This window comes from Mus pahari, chromosome 3 (genome assembly GCF_900095145.1).
Source record: "Mus pahari chromosome 3, PAHARI_EIJ_v1.1, whole genome shotgun sequence".
Lineage (NCBI taxonomy): Eukaryota > Metazoa > Chordata > Mammalia > Rodentia > Muridae > Mus > Mus pahari.
In genome coordinates this window covers 61,957,033-61,970,111 of record NC_034592.1, presented here as the reverse complement: position 1 = coordinate 61,970,111, position 13,079 = coordinate 61,957,033, and the positions used below count along the sequence as shown (strand labels likewise).

The following is a 13,079-nucleotide window of genomic DNA, read 5'->3' as shown; positions in this document are numbered from 1 at the left end:
TGCTGCTCTACTGTAAATATGAGTATTTTGACCTGGCAGCTGATGTCCTGGCAGAAAATGCCCACTTGACTTACAAGTTCCTCACACCTTATCTCTATGACTTCTTGGATGCCATGATCACTTGCCAGACAGCTCCTGAAGAGGCTTTCATTAAACTTGATGGGTTGGCTGGCATGCTGACTGAGCAGCTCCGGAAACTCACCATACAAGTACAGGATTCAAGGCATAGTAGAGATGATGAATCTGCCAAAAAGGCTGTGAATGAATATGATGAAACTCTTGAGAAGTACATCCCTGTGCTGATGGCCCAGGCAAAAATCTACTGGAACTTTGAGAATTACCCAATGGTAGAGAAGATCTTCCGCAAATCTGTAGAATTCTGTAATGACCACGATGTGTGGAAGCTGAATGTGGCCCATGTCCTCTTCATGCAGGAGAACAAGTACAAAGAGGCCATTGGTTTCTATGAGCCNATTGTCAAGAAGAATTATGACAACATCTTGAGTGTCAGCGCTATCGTGTTAGCCAACCTCTGTGTTTCCTATATCATGACAAGTCAAAACGAGGAAGCTGAGGAGCTCATGAGGAAGATTGAGAAGGAGGAGGAACAAGTCTCTTATGGTGACCCAGACAAGAAAATCTACCACCTTTGCATTGTGAATTTGGTGATAGGAACCCTGTANTGTGCCAAAGGAAACTATGACTTTGGCATCTCTCGGGTTATCAAAAGCCTGGAGCCTTACCATAAAAAGCTAGGCACCGATACNTGGTATTATGCCAAGAGATGCTTCCTGTCCTTACTAGAGAACATGTCAAAGCACACAATCATGCTAAGGGACAGTGTCATTCAAGAATGTGTGCAGTTTCTAGAGCACTGTGAACTTTATGGCAGAAACATCCCTGCTGTTCTAGAACAGCCCTTGGAGGAAGAAAGAATGCACACTGGGAAGAATACAGTCACATATGAGTCAAGAAAATTGAGGGCTCTGATTTATGAGATAATTGGATGGAATGAGTAATTATGACTTGCAATGACTTGTATCATGATGACTTTCTATGTAAATTTTCAATTTTTCCTGTACCTAGCTTTTGCTATTTGTATTTGCTACTTGTGAGACTTTGTACACTTTAGTGTAACGAAAGAACTATTAGATACAACCTGCACTTTTAGATCCTGTCAAATGAGATTGTGTAAGAACCCAGGTCCTAGAAGGTACTTTGGAATTTTCAAAACTGAGAAAGATGTTGTTTCTATCATGTTTCCTCCATTTTTGTTTGGTTTTGATATACCTCGTGCAACCTTTGCTATTATGTTATCCAGGGACCAGACACTAAGTTCAGAACTTAGTAGTCCATAACGTCTTCTTGTAATCACTCCAAGGACTGATTGTGGTTTCTCTTTGCACACCTCCCATGGTTTTATAGAGAATTTAGTGTGTTTGACAGTTTTCCAATATAGATATAATAATTTGTCCAGATTAAATTTCTTAGGTAATAAGTGGTTTTGCTAGTTTTCAAGAGTCAGTAAATTCACTTAATAAATACTACAAAATAAATAATGAGAAAAGAAAAGAAACCTCTGTGGTGTTTAGCTCCGTGAGTTAGTGATTTGAATTTATGATCAAGTTATACTGTTGCTGTTTTTCAAGTACTTTATTTACATTTCTCTCTCACAGTAATCAGGACTTGAGGTAACCAGAGAACTCAGGTTTTTTGGTTTTAATTCTCTCATACAATACATCCTGAATGCTGTCTCCCCTCCCTCCACTCCTCCGTTTTTCCCACAACCTCCCTTCTCTGTAGTGAGAATTCTGGAATTTTGGCTTCTTTTTAAAAACACAGAAATATTCTAAGAATGTGTTTTTACTTTAATCCCAGGTGTGGGAATGTGGGCCTGCTTCACAGCTGCTGACTGTGATTCCTGCTCTAACCAGAAGCAGGTAGTTCCTCAGATTGTGTGATATTTGGAATTCTGGGAACTTTTCAGAGGGTATATAAATGATAGGACCCTGATAGGCGGGGTCAGTTGTAGTTCGGGGAAGTTGTGTGTAATTTATTAGTAGTGCTCAAAGAAGAAACAAGAGGGCTGGAGAGATGGCTCAGAGGTTAAGAGCACAGACTACTCTTCCAGAGGTTCTGAGTTCAATTCCCAGCAACCACATGGTGGCTCACAACCATCTGTAATGGGACCTAATGCCCTCTTCTGGTGTGTCTGAAAATAGCTACGGTGTACTCACATAAACTAACTTTTTAAAAATCATATAAACTAAATAAATCTTTTAAAAAATCCTTTCCCTCTTTCCTATTTAGTGATGGAGGAATCTGGGAGATAAAGGGTGGGAAAAAGAAAAGCCCACAGAGTAGTGAAAGCTAGCCGCACTTCCCCCAGATCCAGTCCTTCTCCTCTTCCCTGAAGAAAAGAGCAGGCGTCCCAGGGATATCAACCAACACTGCATATCAGGTTACAATAAGACGAGTCACAAAGTCTCTTATCAGGGCTGAGTGAGGCAACCCAGTAGGAGGAAAATGGCCCCAAGAGCAGTGGAAATAGTTAGAGATGCCCACCCCACATTGTTACAAGTCTCACAAAAAAAACACCAAGTTAACAACCATAACATATTTAACAGAAGACTTAGCACAGTCCCACGCAGGCTCTGCAATTGCCACTTCAGTGTCCGTGAGCCCCTATGAGTTCTGCTTAGTTGATTCTATAGGCCATGACTAAATAACTCGCTTATTAATTACTACCTTTGCCTGTATAATTTTGAATATGCTGCTGTTTCCTTGTTTTAGGGTGCTGGGTTCAGAAAATTTTACTTCATTGCTATTACCATCCAAAATAACCCATTCCCACAATTGACGAAAAGGTCCATCCTGGAATGTAAATTGATATAGACACTGTTTCAATCCATGGCTCCCAGTAGTTTTATTGGCTTCCCACTGAGATCTCTGCTCATTCTAATCAACTAATTTTCTGAATCCTACAAAACAAACAAACAAAAACCAAAAATAACTCTGTTTCTCAGCCCCTTGGTTCCTGTCTCTCCATAAATGTACTCCAATCTGACCTGGTTTAGAAAAATAGTTATCAGGTTAAAACCACATATAATTGTTAGTTTTTAATTTCTTATCTACATATTCAGCAGTTTCTTGGGTTCCACCAAATTCCTTTCTACTGGCAGACAAAAAGCCCCTGCTGTATGTGAAGATGGCTTTTCTCCTAGTGCTCAAATTCTATCAGAGAAGAAACTCTGAATCACTGTGTAGTCCGATGCCTCGATGCCTCGGGATGAAGGCATCGCTGACAGTGAACTAAGCTGCTATCACTTGGCAGTACTAGTTTGATCCCACACCCCAGAGGAGAATCAGTGTTTAGTGGCCTCTAAAAAATGCACGCCGCAGCACATTCTATATCTCAAAAATGTTCTTTGATAACTTCTGCTGTGGTAAATCGCTCTGCTCCCTCTTCATGTCCACATTCTCCTTAAGAACTGGAAAGTAAATGAATTGCAATCTTATTTTCAACAATCAACATTAAATTTTTTCCCTATTTCCTCTCAACTTCTTTTCTTTAAAAAAAAAGAAAAAAGAAAAAGAAAAAAAAAAAGGCTTAAAGTAATGTTAACCACTAAAAAGCAAATGTTCTCCAGATCCCCTTCTGCAAAGAGGCCAGCCTTTATTTGGCCAGTTTATTTATCCAGATGCTGTTTGTGGTTTACATGTATGAGTGGCTTAATTTTTAGAACATAAAAAGCTTTTCAGAGCAGCTTTTTAGCCCTTGCAGCTGAGCAGTTAGGATTTCCTGGTTAGTAATGCAGCCTGGTAATTCTGTCTGCTCTACCTCTGAGTGAAGGAATGCAGCTCAATCAAGGCCATTGTCTCCTTCCTCACTCCCCCCACCCCCCCACTCTCCAGAGCCAGGAGCCTGGAGCTGAGGCCTGGAGGAGCCTGAGGAGAGTGGCAATCTTAATCTTCCTGCAGTATTTACTATGTTTTAGTTTTAGCATATTAATTCCAAGAATTTTTCCATTTATTTATTCAGCGAGTGCAAGTGTGCACGTGCCATGGCACTTGTGTGGTGCTGAGAAACTTGCCTCACTTAACTCTAGAATGCCTTTACAATGCCAGACCCTCCCCTCGTGATTTGACTGACAGTCTCTACAGCTGGCACAAAGCTTGGTACCTTACACATACACAGCAGTACTCAAAAACACTTTTCTTGACAAAGGGCAGTGATTCCCCTGTTTCTAAAGCTTTACTGCTGTAAGGTGTCTTTGTAAGAGGGACATAGCCTATTTTAAGGGACTTGGGTATAAAAGCCATGATAGTAGCCCTGGGTCTCTAAATACACAGAATTTGAGCAATGCTACCAGAATTCTAGGCAAAGGCTCCAACTGTGGGACTCACAATACTCTATGCTCAGTTACCCACAAAACACCAATCAAACAAGAGTGGTAGAAGGCTGAAAACAAATCTTTAACTGGTATGGCCAAGCTAGGAAGAAGGAGGAACTTGTGACCCCTAGTTCATCCTCAATGGGATAACAAGATGAGATTTTAATGGCTGGAGAGGCTTGGAGTTTAACAAACAGCAGGTGCTATTTCAGGCCTGAAGTCTCCTGGGTGGTTTTCTGGGTTCTGATACTACGAAGGGTTTGGGAAAGATGCCATGGTCATCAGCCAAGGCAAGCAACTGGTCTCCTCTAAGATCGCTCCTCCAAGCATGGTGGCGGGTCTCATCTAAGATGGGGCGACCTGCAAAACTTGCTGTCGATCAGCGAGTTTCAGAACCTTGTCAAAAGAGTATTTATCCATCGTGAAATCCAAGGTAACTTCAGAAGTGACCAAGAAGGAAAAGAGTTTTAAAAAAAAATTGGGGGCCAGGGCCAGGGTAGAACGGCCTATACCTTTAATTCCAGCACTCAGGAAGCAGAGGCAAGTGGACCTCTGAGTTTCACGACAATTAGTGTTAGATGGAGTCTGGGTGCTACACGTGTATCAAGGGATTTGGATTCAAGACACTGCTTTGACTGTGGTCTCTGGTATAGCATGGATGGTACAGGGGCAAACTCATACCCACTCACCTGAGGCAGACCACTAGAAACCAAGTGTACCACCAGGAAAACAGAAGTGGCTCGTCTGCAACGAGACAGCCGCCACACAGAAGAGGACACTTGCTCCCTAGGGGTGTCAGACCTGGTTTAAAGGAACATCTCATTGTCCCGACAGGTTGCCCGTAGTAGGATGCCTTGTATATGATGGTTGTGAGTTGGATGTTTTCTTATGGTTACCACTGTTGTGATAAACAGCACACCCAAAAGCAATCTTGGAAGGAAAAGAGTTTAGTTCAGCTTACAGTTCCACATGACAGTCCATTACTGAGGGTAGTCAGGGCAGAAACCTGGAAGCAGGAGCTGATGCAGACTATCGAAGAATGCTGCTTACTGGCCTGCGTTTCCATGGCTCCTTCATCCTGCTTTTTTATGATAAGTATCCAGGACCACCAAACTAGAGGTGGAAATACCCATAGTAAACTAAACCCTCCCACATCAATCAACGTAAACAATACACTTCAGTTTTGTCCACAGGCCAATCAGGTGGGCGCATTTTCACAATTAAGGTTTCCTCTTTCCAGATGACTCTAGCTTCAGTCCTGACAGCCTGTAGCTATTTTGTACTTTCAGTCTCAGGCACTGAGACCTATACAAGTTCCCGAGTAGCACCAATGTGGCTGCTACTCTAGTCGCTAGTAAGTGCATTGTTACTGGGTGCTGCCAGGTCAGCTAATTAATAGGTCCCTTTTTTAAAGAGTTTCGTCTATAAGGATTTTTAGTGTGTGTGTGTGTGCAAGAACATGAACACACACAAGTTCATGTGTCTAAGTACATTTGTGTATGCACAGGTACATGCATGAAACCCCAAGGCTGATGTTGAGTCTTCAATTGCTTTACACCTTATTTTTCTCCATTTATTTACTTTGTGTATATGGGTATGTTATCTGCATGGTTATCTGTGTACCACAAGTATGTCGTGCCCATGGGGGGCCAGAAGAAGGCATCAGACCCCCCTGGAACTGGAGCTGGAGACAGTTGTGAGTCCCATGTAGGTGCTAGCAATCAAACCTGGGTCCACTAGAAGAGCAACAAGTGCTGGTAACCACTGAACCATTTCTGAGAGAGGATGCTCTTGGCAAGGTTTAAATGAAATCACAAGGAAATAAAAGGTTCTGTAAACACTGATTGGTTTTAGAAATGATTTATTTGTTCCCAGCACAACTTTAAAAATTACACATGGGCATTTTTGTTTTAAAACAAGACTAAGAAAACCAGTGGGAAGAAACTCTGAACAGACACTAAAAGCATGATATCCAGACTATGCATTGAGCCCTTGTGAAACAAATGGCATGGCTCAGTGAGTGTGACAGGCTGTGCTAGAACCTCAGGGATGTCACCTCCCACTACACATCCACTTTTAGACTGTAAGTGTTAAGGGGAGAATTGTTTCCTACGCATTAGTTACAGCAGTATAATGGCTTACATACACATTTTATCCACATGTAATTCCCAAAAGATTACTACAATACTGGCAGAACATGTACTGCCATGGAGGAAGACTCAGGATAAGGTATTATTCAAGTCAAGATGTATCAGAGCAAAGTATTTCACAGGCCTAGTAAAAAAAACAAAAACAAACAAAAGAACAAAGCTGTATAGAACACACCTGCTTCTCACTGGATTTGTTGCTATCCAGGAACAAATACTCATTATTCTGAAGGCACCATCACAGACAAAAAAGACGGACACACATGGTATGAGGATTAGAAACCCTGCCTGCCTCCAGGCTTTACCCTTTGGGAGCTGTGTGAGCAAAGCCAAGAGCATACAGTGGGTGTCTCAGGACTTGCCAACCCACATCTCAGGGCCACTGCGCTGGAACAGTAGGAATGAAAAGAAGACACTTATCCCACAGACTGATTAGATGTCTGAGTCTAGCTTCAGCATGTAACTGACTGAAGACAGGTAACCTAAACCATACAGTCACCAAATTCTACCGTGTCCTGAAGAGGAAGAGCCTTGAATTGCAAAACCATTGCTGTCTTTACAGATGTGCCTTCTCTCATTTTAAACTGTTTCATGGAAAAAGAGACAAATTCCAACAAGGCACTGTGAGCTTTTAGGGCATAGTGTTTAAGTTGTCACTCAATAAATACCTATTTACTGGAACTACCCTGCTACAGGCAATCCAGAACCTCTGTGTACAAGGGGATGGAGGTGTTTCACAGGACACACGCTGTGTTGCTGAGAAACAGGACAAACACCGGCTGTTTTCCAAATGGCATGTGTAACCAAGCAATCTATGCTCAAGACTTCTTTCTCCCGTTTCCTTGCTCTCAGGAAGCAACCCCCCAGTATCTAAAAAAGCATTTCATCAAACAATGTACTATTATTTTATCTTTAAAAATAAAACAATATTACTTAGGGGAGGCAGTCTTTTCATATTCACAGAACTAGGCATAATTCTGTGAGGGTTCTTTGGCTCAGGCGTGGTACCATCTGTGATCTTTACCCCCTCCTCTAAGGAGCTGACTGTACTTAGAGGAGTGAGAATGTTCACTGGGTTGCTCCAGGTTTGAAAGAGAATGCTTGAGAATCACAGACTCAACACCACCTAGGAGTTTACTCTTGATTTAAAAATAACCAGAGACTGATGCAACTTAGCTTATGATATGTTCAGCTGTAAAGCCAAAGGGATTTAGTCATAGTTGGGTTGTCTAGACCCAACTATCTACATTAGCAGATTTATAAAAATTATTTTCTACTTTCAAATCTGGAAATACAAATTAAAAAAGTAAAGTTGAAAACATATGCATACAGAAGAAAAAACAGCTCCACACTTCCTTTGATTTAAAAAAAAATCATAGGCTCATGTCCATTTTATTAATAATGTTTCTATAATCTCTTGACATTATACAAGCAGTTTGTACAGTTAAGTTTCACACTGAAGACGAACACTATTTGGCTTAAGGAACAGAAAGGTGGGTTACATCCTTCATGTCAGACACACACTTAACAGTTTAAGGAAACCTTTTATATTTTCAGGACTTTCTTTAGTAAAGAGAAACTGGTAAGAATTAAATGAATCTGTAGGTAGATGGCTCATAGTGGAACATAGAGCCCTGAGCCAAGCCAAGCCAAGCCAAGCCTCCACAACTGACAAAGCCAAAGACAGAGAACTCGGAGCTCTTCAGTCCTAACCTGCGCCTGCTGCGCTCCCTGCTTTCCTCCTGTTAAAAGCTGAGTCTCTGTCAAAATCAAAAATCACTAAAGATTAAGTGATTGGGCGGGGGGGGGGGAGGGGACTCAAAATTACTAAAACTGTTGACCCTGTGTCTCATGCTCCTCAAACTGGAGATACACCTTCCACATACAGAATTTGAGGCCGCCTCAAGTGTTGTGACAGCATGGTGTGAGGCAATCCCTCTGCATCACTTTGTTCTGACAGTGATACCAAAGCTGGCCCCATTTGGAGCAACACACTTCAGGTTCAGATGTCAGAGTTTCTCTGATCAGTTACACTTAGAAGCTGTTGGTATGAAAAAGTATGACAAAGAAATATCTCTGGGATTAACATGCAGAAAGGCTTTTTCTAATACGCCAACTAGAACTGTTACAGTGTTCTGGAGGGAAAGGAAGGGTTCCTTTATGTGTTTATATCTGATATAATATACACACCAATGAAAGCTTGTTTTTTATTGAGCTTTTGTTTCCCAAAACACACCAACAACACAAATATGCATACCAGAAGGCTTCCAGATTCATAAATAACCTCAGGTCAATAATCCTATTATATGTAAGCATTTTGAGTAACAACCTGCCATTTCTAAAAAGACCACAGTTTAATCCTTTATTGTGTAATAAAATGTTGGACGCAAGATTGGACACATGTGGTCTCCACAATTCAGCTAACAGAGATGCCCAAGGACCGTAGCCTAAGACAGTTCACCCATGCACCACCACACATGGATGCGGCAGTCTCTCCAAGGTCAACACAGCCTGCCTGGTGAGTCTTTGGTCTCTGACCCCATCCCCACCCGCAGTGAGTTCCCATTCCCACTGAAAGCCCAACCTGCATGTGACGCCATCAGATTTAAGCAAAATATTACACATATGACTAACTTGGGAAGGACAAGTCAGTGTTATGGGCCTCTGATACCCAACAGGCTACATCTTTTAAAGAAACTACTCTTTGAGTTAAGATGCTTCAGAGAACAGTATTTTCCTGGGCTTAGTTTCATGAAGCCATGTGCAGACATTTCTGAAAGAAGAGACAAGGTTTAAGTGCTTTGTGCATATTCGTGAACTCATGTTCCTCCGCAGACACAGTCTACAATGCGGCGCCTCCCAGAAGTGGTGGGAAGGCTTCCTGATTTGCAGTAAGAATGAAATACTACTAATGAACATTCTTGTGTTCCAAAATGATCCCTGTAAAAATTATTTAAAATACAAAATGTAGTAACCATTATAGAATCAAGGTTGGTGAGGTCTCCATATACAAAAAAGGGAAGCAAAGACATAAACTGCCAACTGCCATAAAGCTCCTGTGGTATAGGAACCAACCCAGCAACTCAGGTGTGAGTCACAATTACAGTACAGATCGCTGAGGCTGTGAAAAGCTGAACTCCTTGAGAAAAACGTTTTAATAATCACATGCAAGGAATTGGACCTGCTAATGAAATTATTAAAATAACTACTTGGAAACATGTAGACACTTCCAGTCAGATATTGGAATCTTACTAAATGTTACATTTCAATTACCAATTAGAGAATCACCTTCATGAAGATGCATTTTATAAAGAATCTTATAATTCTAGAAGCAATTTCCTTGAGTGACCGGCTATTTCAAACCATCAAAGTCTTTGATCAAAGATCTGATGTAAATTTGATAATTAAAAATAAATCATCAATAAAAAGGCAGCTTCCAAAAGATAAATATTGAGTTTTTGTTAACCTAATACTTAATATTGATTTTCCTTCAGATTTAAATTTGTTAGTTTGAGGCCAATTATAATAGTTAAAAATTATTTACTATTTTGAAGTCTTAAAAACATTTTGTCAATTTTAAATTTTCACTGTTCTGTTTAAGGCTACTTAAGATATAAAAGGTATCAAACTGCCCCAACATATCTGGAGCTGTTGCTACATAGACAGACAGTGTGTCCTTTTAAAGGATCGTCTGCATTTTGACTTACATTATCTGATTAAATATTAATTTTAAAAAATTATCAAAAGTTAGGTATTGCATTAAGAAAAGAATCCATTTCAAAACGTGAATCGGGAACCTCAACAGACAGTGATTTAAAGCAATTGTTCCACTTATTTCAATATCCAGTTTTGAATGTAAAAATGTCTGCTAAGTGTGATTAATGTTCTCCTTTTTATTTAAGAAATAGGATATTTCAAACTTGTGATTATGGCATATGCAGTAATACTTTTTTTTTTAATTTAGGTTAAACCAGTAATTCAAAAAAGCATTAAACCATTATTAAGAATTAAACTGAAAATATTTTCCATGAAAATTTATCAGGCTATTTGTGGCTAATTAGAAAAAAAAGATTGTTGTCATTGAAATTATTGAGACTTTGAGTCAACTAATGACTATTTCTTTAGCCAAATAATTCTCTACAGCAGAGGCAGCAGGCTTAGAAGGCTTTCCTTTGCTCATGCTGTGCTGCGTGTTCAGCTTACCAGGCATGGGGCAGAAGAAACCTGAGGCTGGTGGATGGACAATGGCCTTCACTTCATGATACAACCTGCCCTTCTTGTGAATTAAGTCAGCCCTTCTAAAAAGCACGCTATAAATGATCCAGGACACAGCTATAGGTGACACCTCAGTGGTACAAATACAGCTCACACCCTCTTAGAAACAGACACGGAGGACAAAAATGTGTCTGCTGACAGAGTAATTTATATGTTGGCAATTTAAGTTTGTAACATGTATGCACTTCAAGCAAAGCTTAGGTTGAGCACCTTATACAGATGAAGGCATGCTAGTAACAGACTACCAGCTCTATCTTGAGGGTCCTCCCCAATGACCTACTCACAGGAAAGTATGCTCTTAACAACATACACAAATATCTCTCACCAGCAGAATCTTTGCTAGATTATCTGCTTTAGAGAAACGTTTAAGAAAGGACAGAACAGAAGAGAGGCTAGACGAGCAAAGGATGACACCATCTGCCTCAGCTCACCTAGAGGAGGAGTGTGTAAAACAGCTGGCAGCATACTCCTCAGATAATGGGCAGCCTTGTGCGGCCTGACTAAAATCTGAAATGACAACCAGTTAGTTGGCTATAAACTGGTACACCTACAATGAGACCCAGGAACGCCATCTGTCAATCTATAGATGTAGAAACAAAGCATAGAACAAAAACCAACTCATTTTAAACCAACAAACAAATGTAGCTGCAATACAGTCCCATGATATATTCGATTACTGGTATAACCATAGCTGATGACTTTTAAAAGGTAACATTTTTCATAATGATATTAATGGAGTTATAAAAGGTTTCTGTTTCCAAAGATGTTACTTGGGTCCACATATTCTTTGACAGACTTTAGCATTCCAAAGCCAACATCAGAGATGCTCTCCTTTAGCCACTGCTTTCGTAACTTGCCCACTGGAAAAGAAAATAAAAACGGCTTCAATACACACCTTGAATGCTGGAAACCAATCAATCTTGTAACCATGAGTGAGCAAACACTGTGTGATAAATGCTTTTATTCAAAAATGAGAAATGTTTTGCTTTATTTGATTTATTGAGCCCACCAGACTATCACGCTCATTAAGCCCAATGCATTCCCAGGGGAAGTCTTTGCCCCACAGTGTCTCCTTTCTCTGGAAACTATGAAATGGAGACTGAAAGAAGTGTGGACTGAGATTACAGCCTATACAAATAACAAGATGAAAAGAATCATGCTTATCAAAAGAGCCTAACCCTATCATAACTACCCAACAAGCCCAAATTCTGTAGAACATTAAGCTAACTGAAGAAAAGGATCATAGAAAAATGAATCTGTTTGGACAGACTTAACAAAAATGACAGCTCTTTAAAATACTTTAAGAAATACAATTAAAAGAACTGAGAAAATTTGACTCAAAAGATTCTGGGGGAAAAGACCTAGTTATGAATCTTTTCAATTAAAATTCTTTTCCAAGTGCTTTAAAATTAATCTGCGTGCCCCAGGCAACAGATACACTCTTGCCGTTGTCCTGTCAGACTTTTTTGGTTTTGGTACACACAAAAGTAGGTGCCTAATCTGTATTAAATTTAATCTCCTCTTGTGAACAGTCAGTATTACTTTTTTTTTTCCTGTTTTAGGGCTTACACATTTGAGGCAATGAAGTATCACAATAATTAGCAGCATTAATCATTTTTAAAGGCAGTAAAGGAAAAATAAAACCTTTTCTACCTAAAACTTTTCTGAGGGGCAGATAAAAAAAAAAAATCTGTCAACTTGCTTTGGCACTGAAAGCAAAATTAGTTTATTGACTTTAACGTGACAAAATGGGTGTCTTAGTTTACTTCAGGGCTATTTTCAGTGAGCACTTCTTGAACATATGCATTATTATAAAATAACCAAATTCAAATGGCCACTTTGCACAAATGTTCATTAATGATCCAAAGTCATCAACAGAGTCTTAACTGGCCAACAGAAATGCAAAGCCTTTCACTAAAGTCTTGGGCCTGTCGCTCTGGAGTGCACTCCCATTTGTCAGGCTGCAGCAATACATCACAGCACCGCCTTTTGGAACCTTAAATACCATGTCAGCTCAGTTCAAGAAATTTTCAGGTCCAGTTTTCTGGGAAACCACTAAATCATCATCTAAATAACCAAATGGCATGATACTTCAGAGAGCAAGGTATCTGTGGTTGGCATCAAAACATCCAAGCGCGCTGTGCTGCTATAATAGGGGAAGCTAAGTTTAGTGTTGGGGGGATCTGAAGTTCAAAATGGAAGTTTCTGTTTAGATCTCTCTCTCTCTCTCTCTCTCTCTCTCTCTCTCTCTCTCTCTCTCTCT

The 13,079-nt window shown here is 40.2% G+C and overlaps 2 protein-coding genes across 4 annotated transcripts in view; one reads left to right on the top strand and one right to left on the bottom strand.

Moving 5' to 3' along the window:
* Ttc30b (tetratricopeptide repeat domain 30B) overlaps positions 1-1,817 on the top strand; it is a 43,251-nt gene extending 41,434 nt beyond the window's left edge. Inside the window, exon 2 of one of the 3 annotated variants that reach the window (XM_021193358.2) lies at positions 144-1,817. In XM_021193358.2, the coding sequence (XP_021049017.1) occupies positions 144-1,019 (876 nt within the window). In that variant the 3' untranslated portion in view covers positions 1,020-1,817. The remainder of the gene's footprint in view (positions 1-143) is intronic. The other 2 variants (XM_021193360.2, XM_021193359.2) reach the window with 2 other exon arrangements.
* Positions 1,818-6,238: 4,421 nt separating this feature from the next.
* Agps (alkylglycerone phosphate synthase) overlaps positions 6,239-13,079 on the bottom strand; it is a 101,828-nt gene continuing 94,987 nt past the window's right edge. The window contains exon 20 of the mRNA XM_021192479.1: positions 6,239-11,676. Within this exon, the coding sequence (XP_021048138.1) occupies positions 11,555-11,676 (122 nt within the window). The 3' untranslated portion in view covers positions 6,239-11,554. The remainder of the gene's footprint in view (positions 11,677-13,079) is intronic.